Source organism: Vanessa cardui, chromosome 4 (assembly GCF_905220365.1).
Source record: "Vanessa cardui chromosome 4, ilVanCard2.1, whole genome shotgun sequence".
In the NCBI taxonomy this organism is placed as follows: domain Eukaryota; kingdom Metazoa; phylum Arthropoda; class Insecta; order Lepidoptera; family Nymphalidae; genus Vanessa; species Vanessa cardui.
In genome coordinates, this window is record NC_061126.1 from 15,851,155 (window position 1) to 15,868,122 (window position 16,968).

General features: G+C 36.6%; 3 protein-coding genes across 5 annotated transcripts; all 3 read left to right on the forward strand.

Moving 5' to 3' along the window:
• Nucleotides 1–211: 211 nt before the first annotated feature.
• On the forward strand, nt 212–7,058 carry LOC124544175 (NADH-cytochrome b5 reductase 2). 3 transcript variants are annotated; one of them, XM_047122632.1, is made up of 6 exons: nt 212–514; nt 1,274–1,493; nt 2,242–2,360; nt 2,670–2,874; nt 5,652–5,846; nt 6,791–7,058. In XM_047122632.1, exons 1-6 carry the CDS (start codon nt 488–490, stop codon nt 6,961–6,963), a joined length of 939 nt encoding a protein of 312 aa, XP_046978588.1. In that variant the 5' UTR covers nt 212–487; the 3' UTR covers nt 6,964–7,058. The 3 variants fall into 3 exon arrangements, with proteins under 3 accessions (XP_046978588.1, XP_046978589.1, XP_046978587.1); XM_047122633.1 differs by lacking the exon at nt 212–514 and adding an exon at nt 582–716; XM_047122631.1 differs by lacking the exon at nt 212–514 and adding an exon at nt 749–995.
• A 2,209-nt stretch (nt 7,059–9,267) lies between these two features.
• On the forward strand, nt 9,268–11,596 carry LOC124544262. The gene is made up of 4 exons (XM_047122734.1): nt 9,268–9,422; nt 9,579–9,711; nt 10,386–10,539; nt 11,105–11,596. The coding sequence occupies exons 1-4, from the start codon at nt 9,268–9,270 to the stop codon at nt 11,260–11,262; spliced, it is 600 nt and encodes a 199-aa protein (XP_046978690.1). The 3' UTR covers nt 11,263–11,596.
• A 127-nt stretch (nt 11,597–11,723) lies between these two features.
• On the forward strand, nt 11,724–15,370 carry LOC124544355. Its single transcript, XM_047122870.1, has 4 exons — nt 11,724–12,561; nt 12,640–12,717; nt 14,282–14,435; nt 15,207–15,370. The coding sequence occupies exons 1-4, from the start codon at nt 11,761–11,763 to the stop codon at nt 15,368–15,370; spliced, it is 1,197 nt and encodes a 398-aa protein (XP_046978826.1). The 5' UTR covers nt 11,724–11,760.
• The last annotated feature ends 1,598 nt before the right edge of the window (nt 15,371–16,968 follow it).

A 16,968-nucleotide genomic window follows, 5' to 3' on the forward strand; every position in this document is an offset into this window, starting at 1 on the left:
CGTCAGACGCATGACGTGATCTTGTGACTGTGCCGCGTTTTTTCAAAATGTTGTTTGTAAAGTTGATTTTATTGAAAACACATGTTATTTTTACTAATTAACCATTAAATGCAACTTCAGTAATACCAATTTCGTATCTTTTTATAGTAAAATATATCAGCGACTGTATTTATTATGAAGAATAGAAAAACGGAACTTCAAAAATAAATTTATCTACATATAACTCTGTATCGTAATATTCTATTCTGAGAACGATTGTAGCTTTTTCTCATTTCAGAAAGATCATCTCTTCCAACACTACCTATTCATTTTAGACGCCAATTCTAAAAAAAATTACGCTCAGTCAGTAATCTTATGCAATAACAAACGCGTAAAATATGTAAGTTTTACCGTATGTTTGCACGACTTTAACCAGAACCTGTTATAGTTTAGAATTTAATATTGCAAAACGGTTTATTATAAAAATACTATAAACAAATAAGTAAATATGGGTGATAGAGGGAATCCGAAAATCGTAAGTTGTTTTCTGATATTACCGTCTAACATTTGAGGTTATATTGTATCTAGTATGATTATAGTTTGATTAGTATTATATACAACGATTCTTTATCCTTATCGTTTTATTTTCGTATCTGATAAACTAAGTATTTACTAAAGTATGCCTCTTAATATTTTATTATTCAATAGTTACTATTTGAATCGACAAAATGAGTTTGGTCAGTTGTAATCATTTTTTATATTTTACTCTGCAATTGTATCGTATTTTATTAACTCATTTTGACGTAACGTGAGACCTCTGTTTGCTTGTACTCGTAGAGATAACTAAGTTCAAGGAGCAATTTAATTTCCACACAGTGGAAATGCTTAATAGCATAATTTACGATTCAACTTATGTATAATGAAACTCATCCGTGTACTGACGTGTTTTTTGATTGTATTGTAAAAACATGAATAACTTAGAAGCAGCAATTTCACAATCCTTCGAGAAAATACCAGTATGTAATTGTGTGTTTGTTTAGGAGTGCAAAAAAAGTTTGTGATCTCACTTAGTTTACAGTACAAGTATAAAACGATATAACGATAATATACGTAAAGAATCGGTAAAAAATGTAGTAACTACATTATGTGATATAAAAGTGTTATAAGTTTTGGTTACATTGCATCAGTTTACATTCACATTGCAGAGTCAACTCCTTATTTAAATATGTAATCAGCATCCATTAATGTGTTGAGTCACTCAGACAGTTACTTAAGTATAGCATTTGATTTTCAGGTATTCCCAATAATAGTTGGAGTTGGTTCTGTTGTTATAATAGCAACAGTTATAGCTCATTTTGTTTGGGGTAAAAAGTCTAAGCCCGCTCAAAGTAAGAAACTTGTGGCTCTAGTCGACCCTAATGTCAAATACCCATTACCCCTTATTGAACGGGAAGTGATCAGTCATGACACAAGACGGTTCCGGTTTGGATTACCTACTCCAGAACATGTTCTAGGCAAGTATTTTGTGTTTAATACATAAATTTATATTCTATGTTTTTTAAAGATTATAATTATGTTGTAACAATGTTCAATTTTTCTCTATTAATAATATCTGAGGCTTAATTAGATAAAGCATTATATAAATGACTTTCTGTAAATGACATATACATTATCCCATCGTTGATAAGTTGGCTTGTTAAAAGAATATTTAGAGAACTGATCTCACATAAGTCCTCTAAGCTAATCTTGTCACTGATAAATGATAATCAGGGATGTTCCTGTCAAACAAATTGTATGTGCAGTTAATGTTACATTTTGTTCTTATCACTGTAATTTAAAGAAAGTAATGCTGTTAATAAAACTCATGAATGCTTTTATTACATAGTTTGAATGTTACATCCTTCTATAAATTAAAAGTCTCCTTTAGTGTATTGAGAGTGCTAAACTGTGAAAATGGCCAGTTAAGTTTATTAAATAACTTGTTTTTATCAGTTATATTCATGTCTAAATTTAACAATATTTTTTTACCAATAGGCACAGAAAAGAATAACAGTCTGTAATCATTTTACTGCTAAGACCTTCTCCTTTTGGAGCAAAAGAGTTAGGGATAAACCCTCTAAGCAGCTTTTTTGATACTTGTGCTAAATATTTAACTACCTCATGCAAGTTTCATCAACATGTTTTTTATGTGTATGTGATATGCATAAGTCACATATAACTGGATCTATTCAATTGTATTTCAACTTGCTATCTTAATTGCAGGATTACCGATAGGGCAACACATTCATCTGTCGGTTAAGGTCGACGATGACCTCATTATCAGAGCGTACACTCCGGTGTCCAGCGATGAGGAGAAAGGTTACGTTGACTTGGTTGTCAAGGTAAATATAATACTGATTACCGTTAATATATATCATCAATAATCACATTTTCCTCTTTAATGTTTTAAAATGTGTCATTATCTAATATTAAAACTAGTATAATAAGTATACAAATGTTTCAAGTAGTTTAATTAATTCAGTATGTTTAGAATTCATTGCAAAATTTGCATAACATATTTAAATTGGTCCGAGTATTAGACATAATGAAATAATAAATAAGTACCGCATAACAAACCATTTATAAATTGTACCAATATTACTTAATTTAGAAAATCTAGTGCATGTTGCATAGAAATGATCTCGTTCCAGGTGTACTTCAAGAATGTGCACCCCAAGTTCCCCGACGGTGGCAAGATGTCTCAGTACCTGGAGAGCATGAAGCTGGGCGACACCATCGACGTGCGCGGCCCGTCGGGGCGCCTGCAGTACGCGGGCCGGGGCGCCTTCCTCATCAAGAAGCTGCGCAAGGACCCACCAACCAGGGTCGTCACGAGGAAGCTGAACATGATCGCAGGTACGGTCGCTTCAGGACACAAACTGTATCTGCCGGACCAAAGAGTGCCAACTTGCTGGTAGAACTTCTTGCATGCTCGTCTGAGTAGCTACTGTCCTTTCCTCGGTTACTGTTAATATTGTGTATTCCGGTTTGAAGGATAGGCTACTCCATGTACTACAACCACGAGGGATATAACATCTTACTTTTCAGGTAGGGCTTTGTGCAAGCCCGTCTGGGTAGGTACCCACTCACCAGTTATTCTACCGCCAAATAACAGTACTCGGTATTGTTGTGTTCCGGTTTGAAGGGTGAGTGAGCGAGCTACAGGCACAAGGGACATAAAATCTCAGTTCCCATGGTTGGTGGCACATTGACGATGTAAGGAATAGGTAATATTTCTTGCAACGTCATTGTCTATGGGCGATGGTGACCACTTAACATCAGGTGGCCCATATGCTCGTCCGCTAACCTATACCATAAAAAAAGGTGGCTGGTTGGTCAAGTAGTAAATATTTCTTACGTAAGGTGGAATATTTGTTTGACCACCGAATGTTAATAAAATTAATTGGTGGTCACTTAATGTAGGTAACAGTTGTTTTGGTAATAAATTATCCTTGTGACTGGAACTAGGTTAACATCATCTTGACAAAATGTTTTAGCCAGACGCATTACTTGTATCCTATATAGTATCACCTGTTCAAATCTACATTTTCCAAATTTGCTTGAATATTTAATATTATTTCAAAATACATATGAAACAGCAGCAGCGTGGAGGGTTGTTGAGGCTGTATTGCGTCCACATCGGATTAAGAGCGAGTCAGTTGGCTGATCTCTAATAAATAGACTAAAATGAAATCACGTCGCGTTATTTTTACTATCAGAAATAGAAATTGACGACAACCTCTGATCCGTCTTTTGTGATTTAGATTTTCTCGTTTTTTTAATATGTAACGTTATAACTATATTACAATATATAGAATAATAGTTTATTTTTATCTATATGAAATAAATTAAAATAAAATAGCATTATTCATTTACGAATTTCACGCGTCACCAACCCGCGTCGGTTGCGCGTTGATAATTATTTAAATTATTGTTGTCGCGCTCCAAATACCTGAACCAGAAGACTGGCTCGTTGAATTATTTCACATTATTTCCCAAAACGTCGACCCTGTCCCACTACGTACGAAATACCTCCGACCTAGAGTTACGTGATAATTATTTATCTTTCACGATAACGTTCCGCTTACTATCTGCAAGTTATCGGAGCAATTCGATTAATAAATATTTGTAATTGGATAGTTGTTATATGATTGAATAATTATATCTATATAGCATGATATGTAAATTAAATTATCTCTAATTAAACTGTGGACTGTGTGATTGCGAGAAATTCGTTAATATGTCGAAATACAAGATTCAAATATATGTGACGTACTATACATACGACGAACGCGCTTTAAACTCGCTTTTTACTTCGGCCAGACATGAAAGCAGGATTAATAACCGCAGAGCATCGCACAAAATATTTATTTTTAGATTTTAGACAGGCGTTACTCTCCGTAACGAATATTACGGTACACTTATATATAATTTGGTCTCGAACTCGCACATACCCGTCTGGGTACCTTGTCTAAGATCGAATACAGCCCTTTGCATCAATTATAAGATCCGACACATTCGCAAACGATGTTTGAGCGAGCTTCTTTTTTACACTATTGTAACAAATTCCGAAGACTCTTTCCCCGAAATCACGATAAACCATCTCTCGGTCCTGACATATTTAGAAACGTTTTACTATTAAATGAAATTTAACGCGAACAAAAAAAAGACTATTCAATTAGTAACATACTTGATGTATTCACTTTCGTTGCCATTATTAAATAGATTTCATTTTTTAAAGAGGGGTACATTATGTTTTTAGTTAAAATTCCTTGACTTTTTTAAATGTATCACGTTCTAGCCATCTGGGAACCCTCGATTCTCTGTAATGGCACTATCGCTAGGTCCGATTACATCGATGATGAGATTAACGACCGATTACAACACACACCGTCAAGTATTATACAGGGGCAGTATTAGTTCAAGTACATATATTATCACCTCATAGGGTGGCATAGCGCCAACCTGCGGTCAAGTCTTAAGTTCAAGGCCTTCAAAATTTAGCAAGTCAATTATCTTGCCTTGCTCAACCACAGTGCGCCGACCGCAAATAAATAGAGAGAGAATGACCGTGACGTCATGTTCCTACAGAAACCTTCAGAAGTTTGCGGAGCTTGCGTTGAGCTTTACAATGATGCAATCTAAAGTAAAGTAAAGTAACAGCCTGTACATTTCCCACTGCTGAGATAAGGCCTCCTCTTCCATTAAGGAGAGGGTTCGGAACATATTCCACCACGCTGTTCCAATACGGGTTGGTGGAATACATATGTGGCAGAATTTCTATGAAATTTGTCACATGCAGGTTTCCTCACGATGTTTTCCTTCACCGCTGAGCACGAGATGAATTATAAAGACAAATTAAGCACATGAATCAGCGGTGCTTGCCTGGGTTTGAACCCGCAATCATCGGTTAAGATGCACGCGTTCTAACCACTGGGCCATCTCGACTCTGAATGATGCAATCTAACGTTGCGAAATACTTGTAGAGCTATTTGCGTCGCGTAATGTAGCGGCTCGTTGGGACACTTGTGATTGTACTATTTAATAATAGACGTCACAGCAAGGTGAGCGCTCCACCTGCCGGCATTGAGATAAATAAGGCGCGGTGTAACGCGGGTTGGGTCTGTCCGCAGGCGGCACGGGCATCACGCCGATGCTTCAGCTCGTGCGCCACATCTGCTCGGACGCCGCCGACCGCACGGAGATGAGGCTGCTGTTCGCCAACCAGACCGAGCAGGACATCCTGCTGCGCGACGAGCTGGAGAAGTACCAGAAGCTGCACCCCGAGCAGTTCCAGCTGTGGTACACCATCGACCGCGCCGACCCAGGTACCGCCTGCCATAGCGTTAACATTTGACAACCTCCATGGTCGAGTGGTGTGTACACCGGTTTTCATGGGTACGCCACTCTGAGGTCCCGGGTTCGATTCCCGGCCGAGTCGATGTAGATTACCATTAGTTTTCTATGTTGTCTTGGGTCTGGGTGTTTGTGGTACCGTCGTTACTTCTGATTGTCCATAACACAAGTGCTTCAGCTACTTACATTGGGATCATAATGTATGTGATGTTGTCTCATATTTATTTATTATTTATTTATTTATAAACTGTACTGCCAATCGTAAAACAAAATCTTAAAATGTTTTTTTTTTTTAAAATAACACCACCATCTGCCGTCCGCAGCGAACACATGACATAACTGTGAACTCAAACTCAAACTCAAATTCCTTTATTCAATATTAAAGCATTACACTTACTTATTGATTGTCAAATAAACACAACCACCGGTTCGGAAAAAGGACACCCTGACCTGAGAAGAACCGGCGAAAGAAACTCAGCGGGTCTTTTTTTTCTGTTTTTTTTTTTTTTTGTCAAATTTATAAGGTACATGACATCATCATCAGACATATGACGTAGCATTTTAGATGATTAATTCGATTCGAAAGATATCCATATGAGATTACAGATTTATTTATCTATTAATAAATAATAAATAAATAAATATGAGACAACATCACATACATTACTTTGATCCCAATGTAAGTAGCTAGAGCACTTGTGTTATGGAAATCAGAAGTAACGACGGTACCACATACACCCAGACCCAAGACAACATAGAAAACTAATGGTAATCTACATTGACTCGGCCGGGAATCGAACCCGGGACCTCAGAGTGGCGTACCCATGAAAACCGGTGTACACACCACTCGACCATGGAGGTCGTCAAAAGTTAAATGCAGTAAGTATGTAGAGTGATGGTCAAAATGAATGTCCAGGCTGGAAGTACAGCACCGGCTTCATCAACGAAGACATGATCCGGAGCCACCTGTTCCCCCCCGGCGATGACGTCATCGTGCTGATGTGCGGGCCGCCCCCCATGATCAACTTCGCGTGCGTGCCCGCCCTGGACAAGCTCGGATACGCGGAGAACCTTCGCTTCGCATACTAGTCTTGGCCTGATTCCAATTTGTTGGACACCTTGGAGCGTCGGATGACGGGAGAGACTACGAGGGCGGTAGTTTTAAGCAATAAATATTGTATAACTTTCTTGAAAACAAGTGTTTTATTGAAAATCCATTTCCCATAGTCCTCGATTCGATAGTCTTTTCAATAGGCTATTTGACAATGCGAAAAATAAATTGTGAATTATTCTAATCAGTGTATATTATGAGTTTAAAAATGGTTATTCACTAACGAAAGTTGAAAATAATACTTAATTAATTAAAAAATACATAAATAAAAATCCATTTTTTCAAGCGTTTGTCACGTGACACAAAACGCTCCTGATTGGCCGGGCTTATGATGAAGTCACTTTCTTGTAAACTTTGCTTTTCTACTATGTGTACCATAGATTAAAATACAGGAAGGTAAGGTTTTGCGCGCTACTTAAATGTGGAATTTTAATTTTTCGGAAAATATGTACTAGAAATAAAAAACACAACTTTTACAGAGCTCCTTAACTTCTACTAAATAATATAAAAGGGATTTTAAAAACCAGTCAAATAGCCTATTGAGCGGGCACTTTGCCCAGAGAACATTAAGTATAATTTTTTAATTGCAATTAAACGGAACGCATCCAAAAAGTTCCTTCTCTTGAAAATGGTTCAAGGAAAAATTATAGTCCATTAATCGGATCACGAGTAGTCTTCTTTGAGTCTTAAGTATATAAATTATGCTCAATCAACGTAATATTATTTTCAAAAGCCCACTTGATTAAAGTTGTTTGGATTTGTTTTTGGGTGAGACAGGTGGGCGCTGCTCACAGGTGAATGTACATAATATTCCACGACGTTGCGCCAACTCGATATATTAATTGAAATCGCTTAATAAAATAATATCAAATGTTTGGCCAACTCTAAGATGAAAACGAATCAAGCATCGCTGAGTTTTGTTGTTTTATTGAGACCATCTCTTGATAAAGAAAAGGCTTATGTGGCGAAGGAAAATCAATCAAAAGGCTTTTGTCCTCACTTGGCACCAGCAGACGAGATATTGCGCCATTAACCTGGAAAACAAAGATGTGCCTCTAATTGCACTGGCTCACTCATCATAGCGGAATATACAGAACTAAGTATTGCTGTTTGGCGGGGGAATATCTGATCAGTGGATAGTTTCAGTTTGCTCGTAATGTTTTACAAATTAAGTGTATTTCAATGAATAGCTATATGGTAAATACTGAGAACAAAGCCATTACCTAAAATACAATAATTCAGTACTTGTAGTCACTAGCGGCTTCGATCGCGTTTTCGGGTGTTGGTTGTCCTGTGTGAGGCAAATAAGTGTTAGCCTATGTCCTTATTTGGAGTTCAAGATTACTTCATACCAAATTTCATCAAATTCGGTTCAGTGATTAGGTCGTGAAAGAGCGACAGCAGATGGAGTCACTTTTACATTTATACTATAATATAAATATAGATTCTAGAAATAGAAGGACCTCTCCTGATATCTAAACTACTCAATCGTAACCCGTTTCGTTAGGCACAAACCTAAACATAAGCGTATACAATCGTGTGTACCAATTTTGAAATTTAATTGGAAATAATCAAATCACTAATTGTAGCATTTACTTAATTGAATAAAAACTAAAGCTAACAATTATAATGTAAAAGGGCTTATCTGATATGGATTAACATAGATTCTTTACTCGTTGAGTTATACAAGTTGGGAGCCTTGATTGCCCTAAGCTGAGTTTTATAAAATTCCTTTATTCAATATAGAAAGCATTACACTTACTTATTGATGATTAAATTAAACACCACCAGCAGTTCGGACACACCCTGAGCAGAACCGGCGAAAGAAACTCAGCGTGTCTGATCAAAATGTCTCTTGAAACATGTGGAATACATATGAATATATACATATACGGAACACGAGGATGAAATGTAATATTAAAATATGTGTCTGTGAGTTACAGTAACTCGTTAAGACTGTAATTCGGTTGTCAACATATCACAGAGCTACATACCAAGTGATTTTTAAAGAATAACATTATCATGTCGGCGTTAATGAGTACATTTTCAGAAATAAATAAGCACCACATTTTAGTACATTTCATACAAACATTAGCAGAAACCAAAGAACCTTCTATTTTTAAAATAATGCTGATACCGACAACTTTACAGATTCATTGTGTATACAGTTTAATAGTAAGCCGTAGTAAAACAAAGTGATCTATATCGCATTACGTCCCCTGGGAAATAATTTTCTGTTGAATATATAGGCCCACCGGAAGCGGATGGTTCACTTTACAGCCATGGCTTCCCACTTAGAAAAATTATCTGCCGATATACTTGACGAAGATTTTAAACGTATTTTTAAACCAATCCATCTTCTACAAACAGTGGTCGGTAACCTTAAGGTGAAAATTGAGCACGGCTTCGTCACGCCGCCCTCCAAGTGGTACAACTTGTATGCAATATTCATTTTGACTACAGATATGTTATGTCAATTGTTTTTAACTACCGAATGTGAATCTACAAAATACTTGTTCATTAATGATTTATATTTAAAATCGTTTAACATTTTTGTCCACGTCTGTGATTACGCGTTGTTCTTGTATCAAAGATTCATCGTCGACAGCGAGTCGCTGTGTGACTTTTACGTGAAGCTTCAGAGAATAGACCGCGATCTGAATACGAAGGCATACAGTAACAGCGTCCTGTCGTGGCTCAGTTTCCTTAGTGCTGTGGCGATTGCGGTGATCTTCTTTTTTTTCACCGCCTTCCATAATATTTACTTGATCAAAGGATTCTGTCCATTTGCTACTTTTATTGGGTTCTCAAGTGTCATTACTATTATTGATATAATGTTGTGTTTAATAATATTATATTACATACACGTTCGCGTAGATTACATTAAAAAAGAATTAGAGAAAATTAAGCATTTCGTTGAGAGCATATCCAAATTACATACGACTCAACGACCAAATGACCAAATTAATGACGAATCGATCGAAGTTGGTGTAGAAACGAAACTGACCAGCTTGGTGCAGGGGACGCACGACGTCTTGACAGTAATGGCAGATTTCACTGACTTATTTCAAATGAAGGTAACATACTAGACAATTTACTCGACGATCTTATATAACATATAGGTACATTATACAAAAATGATAATTTTGCTTTACAGATATTGTATTTCACGTTCATAGTGTTAGTGTGGGTGCTGATGGTGATTGAAATATCAATTATTTTGCTTAAATACCAAGCCGTTTTTTCATACATGGTAATTAGCAATTGGTCTATACAATAACTGTTTTGATGCACATTCAATTTTGTAACAAAAATATTTTAAGAATACTCCAAAAATATTTTCCTTTGAATATTGTAAAATAAAAAGGCCAACTTTGTTTACCTATCGTATCCGTTGCAGATGATAACGAACTCCGAGACTTACTTCGTGCTCATAGAACTCTCTTTTGACTATTCCCTTTTATACTTCCTACTATGTATATTTACTGAATTGATCACATCGAAATTGGACAAGTCGAAAAAGCTGTGTCTCGACATCGTTCATTCTTCTGAAGGTTGGTATTTTAATCACACTTTTTATTTATAGATATATTTAAAATACAAGGTAAGGACTATTTTATTTAACTGCAAAATAACAAGCATCCTCACAAAAACACGGTTAAGAACTCAAATTCTTCGTTTCTCAAATCTTAAATTTAATATGGATGCATATCGCATTCAACACTACCACCGAATCGAAAGGGATCTACTGATGATGATAACCAAATATTATAAGGGTAAAGTCAGTCAAAAGTTGCATACAACATAGGTACATACTTATGATAATAATTTGGAATGTCAAATCAACTAATTGACTCCAAGTGTCTCACATATTGACCAACTTTAATCAAGTTGATGGAACCTTTTAAACGATATTTAATGCCATTAATTTATTACGGCGCAGGTTATTAATTAAAAAGCAACTATATATGTACATCTTGTGTTAATGAAGTGCTTTGGTGCTTCATTTAGAAACAGCCTACTTATGTACAGGTATGTTCTGTTCCGTTAGCTAGTTCGACAGGCTTGCAGTGGAACATGACCCCGCTTTTGCGTGAAAACAAAATGGTTTCGTTGTAGGTGCAATCAAGCGAAACGCGAAACGCATGCTGCTGCTACTGGACGTCAAAAACGACATATCCTTGTACGACATCTACACGCTGAACGCGCGCCTCCTCGTGCGCACGCTCGGCGTCGTCACCACTTACACGATCATCATTCTGCAGTTTTATGTATAATTATACAACACTTACAGTAGGTAGGTGTTTGTCTTACTTAACAAGTCTAACCAATTGGAACGAAACGTCATCCAAAACCTGCAGGTTTCCTTACGATCATAAGCACTCGGTGGTCTGTGCCCGAGTTTCAGACAGCAGTCGAGTAAAGTTCACGCGTGCCAACCTCTGAGCCGCCTCAGCTCTCGCTGGTACAAGTGTAGTGACACAATTGGCTATTTGGTAAATGGTAGCCATTCATTACTAATTCCATGGGAACTAAAAGGTTATGTCGGTTAATACACTTACTCGTTCACCTCTAAAAATCTATTCCCACCATAAGTATAAATCCATTTAAGACGGTTTACATCTGTTACATAAAAATTTAGTTTTTCAGTATATGTAAAATGTGTTTTTAATTACAGAATCATCGTTACACAGAAACACCAGGAACATTTTACCGGCACAAATTACAAACAAAATATTTTAGTATTAATAAAGAATGAACATTAAATATTAGCAATGAAGTCATCGGAATATCTGTCCAGCGACATGTTGGACGAGAGCCTCCTGAAGGCGTTCGCTCCATTCCGCTCGGCGCAGATGGTGCTGGGGTCGTGCCGAGTCGACGCTAAGTACAGATTCGTAACTGCCCCGACGACGTTACAAAGGGCCTACTCAGTGTTCTGTTTATTGACTGTACTGATTTTTTATTTGACTATTCTCGCTCATTACTTCTCAAGATACGTACCGTACCCGCACATATACTACCTTAATTTTGTTTCACTTTTCCTTCATTTCTCAACGTTTGCATGCAACGTTATTCACGTCCGTTTCGTGAACAATGATTCGAATGTCAAATTTTATATTAAGATGCAAGAAATCGATCGGAAGTTAAAAGTCGACAATAACAAAGTAATCAACGACATCCTATTCAAGAGCAACGTGATGTCTGTGGCCGCCGTGGGGCTCGTGTCGCTCGTGCTGTACGCGTCGGCCGTGTCGGAGGACTTGGTGGTGACCGTGAGCTTCGCGGGGCCGCTCTTCGCGCAGATGTCGAGCACGCTCGAGTGGCTCAGCTGCTCGAATCTCTTGATATACTTCTACATTCGTATTCGCTACATCAATGCCATCATAACAAATCACTTGAAAGGCACGCCGGATTTACCAGTTGATAAATTTGCGAACAATATAATTCCTTCGATGAAAATGTTGCGTTGTCTAGCCTCGAAGACGCATGATTTCAAATATAGCGATATCGACATCTACTTGGCCGATATATTTGAGGAGTTGCTTAGATATCAATCGCTGTACCGGTTCCAGGTAATAATTGAGTTTTATTAGTGTTACTTGGGAGTTAAATCATTTATTCTAGGATCAACGTATTTTTTTATGTTACAGATATTTTTATTCTGTTTCAAATTCTTTACCATCACACTTTTGGTGTTTGAATTTATACTACTGGGATTGCAACAAGGCGTAAGTATGGAATTATAATCCGAATCCGCATCTAACTGTAATTTTAAATAATTACAAAACCTCGTAATGCATTTACAAAAATTTGATTTTTAAGACGATGATTTACTTTTAATATCAAAATTTTAGTTATTCATTTGCCGATAAATATCAGAAAAATTTAAAAATATAATTTATTCATGCTAATTGCTAACCAACACGCCATATTACGTATTCTTTTCGTTTCCAAAAAAATAAAACCTTTTATATCCAATAGAAATAAATATGCAAATTACCTTCTGATTTCGCTGCCATTAACTTAATTAACCGTTTTTTTATTATTTGCATCAGTATAATTAATAAGACAATACAAAGGGAGCGTTCGCCTTATTTTTGTACATATTTTTATTATATTATAATAAAAAGTTACACTTTTTAGTTAAAATTATTCTTGAATTAATAAAATAACTCTGGCTCATCGCATTGAAACGAATTTATTCAAAATATTGCTGTACGAAACCTAAAACTATCTTCAACTAAATATATAATGTTGTCTTAAATTTTCGCGATTATTACACATTTAAATAAAACTAATTATAACGGATGAATCGCGTATATTAATTATTTTTAAACATCCCGACGTTTCGAGCACTTTGCAGTGTTCGTGGTCACGGGTAGACTAAGATGACATTTGTCTATTTGAAGAACAAAGGAAATATTATTAACAACTACCGCCAACGATTTCTCAATTGATGTCTTGAGTAACGTTCCGGTTGCACGCAGAAGGCACTAACTGTATCTTTAGGTCTTGCAGTCTGTTGGATTTGGGATTTTAAATTTTTAATAAGTGGATCCCAGGTGTTAGAAAGTCTCCAACCATCTTCTCTATTGAAGTTCGGATGTTTTTGAATTTCAATAGCCTCGCGTATCATTCTAGGAATGAATCTGTGTTCTCTAGCGAGGATCTGTGGTTTATCAAATCGGATAAAATGGTTAGGTTTATCCAGAGCATGTTCACAGACTGCAGACTTTGAAGATGTCAAAAATAGGTGTTCTTTCGTTGTCAAAAAAACATCCGAACTTCAATAGAGAAGATGGTTGGAGACTTTCTAACACCTGGGATCCACTTATTAAAAATTTAAAATCCCAAATCCAACAGACTGCAAGACCTAAAGATACAGTTAGTGCCTTCTGCGTGCAACCGGAACGTTACTCAAGACATCAATTGAGAAATCGTTGGCGGTAGTTGTTAATAATATTTCCTTTGTTCTTCAAATAGACAAATGTCATCTTAGTCTACCCGTGACCACGAACACTGCAAAGTGCTCGAAACGTCGGGATGTTTAAAAATAATTAATATACGCGATTCATCCGTTATAATTAGTTTTATTTAAACTAAATATATCTTGAATATTTACAATTACTTCGTCATAAGAATAGCTAGCTTGCTTGCTAGCTTAAATTTATACCAATCGAAAGTTAGAAAAAGTTTTAGAAATTGAAGCACAAATGAAATATTAATATACCGCCATTATTTTGAGTTCCTTGTTCCGAGCTTTACGTGCCAGTCTTGTAACTTTTCTTTCAGATAATAAAAAACTTCGAGTTTGTAGTTTTGCCGACAGTGACCGCGTTCGACTTGATCATAATCGTTGTCATCTGCGTGCGATGTGAGGCATTCTACAGAGAAATCAGGACCACGAAATATCTGTGCATCACAGTGCTGTCCCAAATCTATAGTGGTGAGCACCGTCAACATTAAAACTCAAAGTCAAACTCAAACTCAAATTCCTTTATTCAATATAGAAGCATTACACTTACTTATTGATTTTCAAATAGACACTACCACCGGTTCGGAAAAAGGAACACCCTGACCTGAGAAGAACCGGCGAAAGAAACTGAGCGGGTCTTTTTTTTTTGTTCTTTTTTTTGTCAAATTAATAAGATACATAGTAGTATATGATTAGAAATAGCCAGGAGGCGATCGTTTCATTCCCAAGGTGTGCTATCAAACATAAACTCGCTAATTGTATAGTAAGTATCCTTTTGAACGCTTTCTGGGATCCTGTTGTAGAAGCGTATACATTGCCCCACAAAAGAGTTACTGACTCTATGCAGTCGAGTAACAGGAGTAACAAGATTGTGTTTGTTCCTTGTACCAATGTTATGAGTATCACATTTTCTCATAAAAACATTAACATTTTTCCGTACATACAAAACATTACAAAATATGTATTGAGAAGCAACAGTCAATATCTTAATTTCTTTAAATCTATACCTTAATGATTCCTTGGCATTTGTATGTTCGTAGAAGATTTACTAGCGCCACTATCACAACCGATGAGGACACGCCATATGTCGTTCCAATAATAAGTGCTGCCCCTCTTCGAGGGCATTCTTAACGTGACTTCAATAGTCTGATTATTGTCTGACTATAGTCTGACTATAATCTAAATATAAATGAAAAAGTTATGGGTTTTGCTTTCATTAATCAAATTATTACATATTTCCAGGGCCGCTGAGACGAAAAGCTATTAAAATGTTGAAGATGATCAAGGAGAAACCGCCGCAGTTTTCCGTTTACGACATGTGGCAGATGACTGCATCTACTATGTTTAAAATGATTAATTTGGTCACCACGCTCATGGTCACATTACTGCAGTTTGCTGTTCTCTAAACTAACTACCGCTAAAGAAGATACATTTTATTCAATATAGACATTCTTAATTCAAAATGCGTGTTCTAAGTGTGAAATGTTAAAAAAATAAAAGATAATTAAAAAAATTGTTTATTATTCACAAATTTCAGTCATTTATTGTTCTTCGCAATATCTGTTACAGAGGGTAGAGTTGAAGAGTTCTCTACTGTGTGTAGGAAGTGTGTGTGGACTAGAATTACAAATGTAAATTCCAATAAATTTGTTTTTAATAGGACAAAATTAATTAGAGAATGTACATTTCACCTTCGGACATCTCGCCAAAATTCTAAGTTTCACCCGCACCACCTTGATGTCCGAAAATCCACAACAGCGCGATTTCTCAGACATTTTCTACCTCGCACAACCACTTTGTGGAACCAGCTTTCGCCGGCGGTTTTTCCGAACCGATACGACATGGGAACCTTCAAGAAAAGAGCGTACTCCTTTTTGAAAGGCCGGCAACGCACCTGCAAGTCCCCTGGTGTTGCAGGTGTCCATGGGCGGTGGTAGTCACTTTCCATCAGGTGAGCCTCCTGCTCGTTTGCCACCTATGCCATAAAAAAAAAATATAATAAAATAAATAAAAAAAACATAATTCCGGGAATTATCAGACATACCCGGGAACCTGGACTATACGAACGCCCTGAGATACGATAACGCGATCAGACACATGCAAGATAATGAAAATTAATTGCAGTCAGAATTAAATTATCAATTAGTTTATGTAACGTTTGGATCGACACACCACACTTATATGCTAAGTGACTTGTCTCAAAACCAACAGTATGTGTCCAAAGCTCTAAATTTTTTTTGTCTATATTTATGGAAAGAATATTTTATACATTAATTTTAGAATTAGAGCACTAGGGGAAATGATAAGATTGACTAAGAAACCTTCAAACAAAAGATGACATTTGAGATTTAGATACACGATTATTTCGATATAAATAGGTAAGGTTCGTACTGTTAGAAACAACATCCTGTAAACTTCCCACTGCTTGGCTGAGGCCTCCTCTCCCTTTAAGGAGGTTTGGACATATGCCACCAAGCTTTTCCAATGCGGGTTGATGATGCGGGATTATACATGTGGTATAATTTCTATGAAATTAGACACATGCAGGTTTCTTTCACCACCGAATTCGAGATGAATTATAAACACAAATTAAGCACATGAATATTCAGTGGTGCTTTCCTGGGTTTGAACCCGCAATCATCGGTTAAGATGCCACACGTTCTAACCATTGGGCCATCTCGTCTCTACTATAAGAAAGTAGTTATAGTAATTATGATTCCTATTTTTATGTCTGTAAATACTACCCTTTACCGGCTATCCGTCATTCCAAATAAATAAAAGGAAATACTTATACCTATACCTTCCCTGCCTAGCTCCTCCAGCTAACTCCAGTAACCGGTATCTTCATGGCGGCTGGATGCCGGAAGATTAAATCTTGGCACCTATGTGACAAAACTTTTCAACAGTGTATTAGCTACTAACCTAACTGCATCCAGCATCTGCATCCGATTCTGGAACAAAAACTGTTATTATCCTACCAGTTAACTGTAATTACCCTAAAGAG

Excerpts from the sequence above, each read along its gene's own strand:
- LOC124544175 (XM_047122631.1), top strand. The coding sequence starts at position 948 with ATGAATAACTTAGAAGCAGCAATTTCACAATCCTTCGAGAAAATACCA. Across the intron at positions 2,361-2,669 it reads ACGTTGACTTGGTTGTCAAG|GTGTACTTCAAGAATGTGCA; the intron begins GTAAATATAATA and ends ATCTCGTTCCAG. Across the intron at positions 2,875-5,651 it reads GAAGCTGAACATGATCGCAG|GCGGCACGGGCATCACGCCG; the intron begins GTACGGTCGCTT and ends GTCTGTCCGCAG.
- LOC124544262 (XM_047122734.1), top strand. The coding sequence starts at position 9,268 with ATGGCTTCCCACTTAGAAAAATTATCTGCCGATATACTTGACGAAGAT. Across the intron at positions 9,423-9,578 it reads CCCTCCAAGTGGTACAACTT|ATTCATCGTCGACAGCGAGT; the intron begins GTATGCAATATT and ends CTTGTATCAAAG. Across the intron at positions 10,540-11,104 it reads CATCGTTCATTCTTCTGAAG|GTGCAATCAAGCGAAACGCG; the intron begins GTTGGTATTTTA and ends GTTTCGTTGTAG.
- LOC124544355 (XM_047122870.1), top strand. The coding sequence starts at position 11,761 with ATGAAGTCATCGGAATATCTGTCCAGCGACATGTTGGACGAGAGCCTC. Across the intron at positions 12,562-12,639 it reads AATCGCTGTACCGGTTCCAG|ATATTTTTATTCTGTTTCAA; the intron begins GTAATAATTGAG and ends TTTATGTTACAG. Across the intron at positions 12,718-14,281 it reads TACTGGGATTGCAACAAGGC|ATAATAAAAAACTTCGAGTT; the intron begins GTAAGTATGGAA and ends CTTTTCTTTCAG.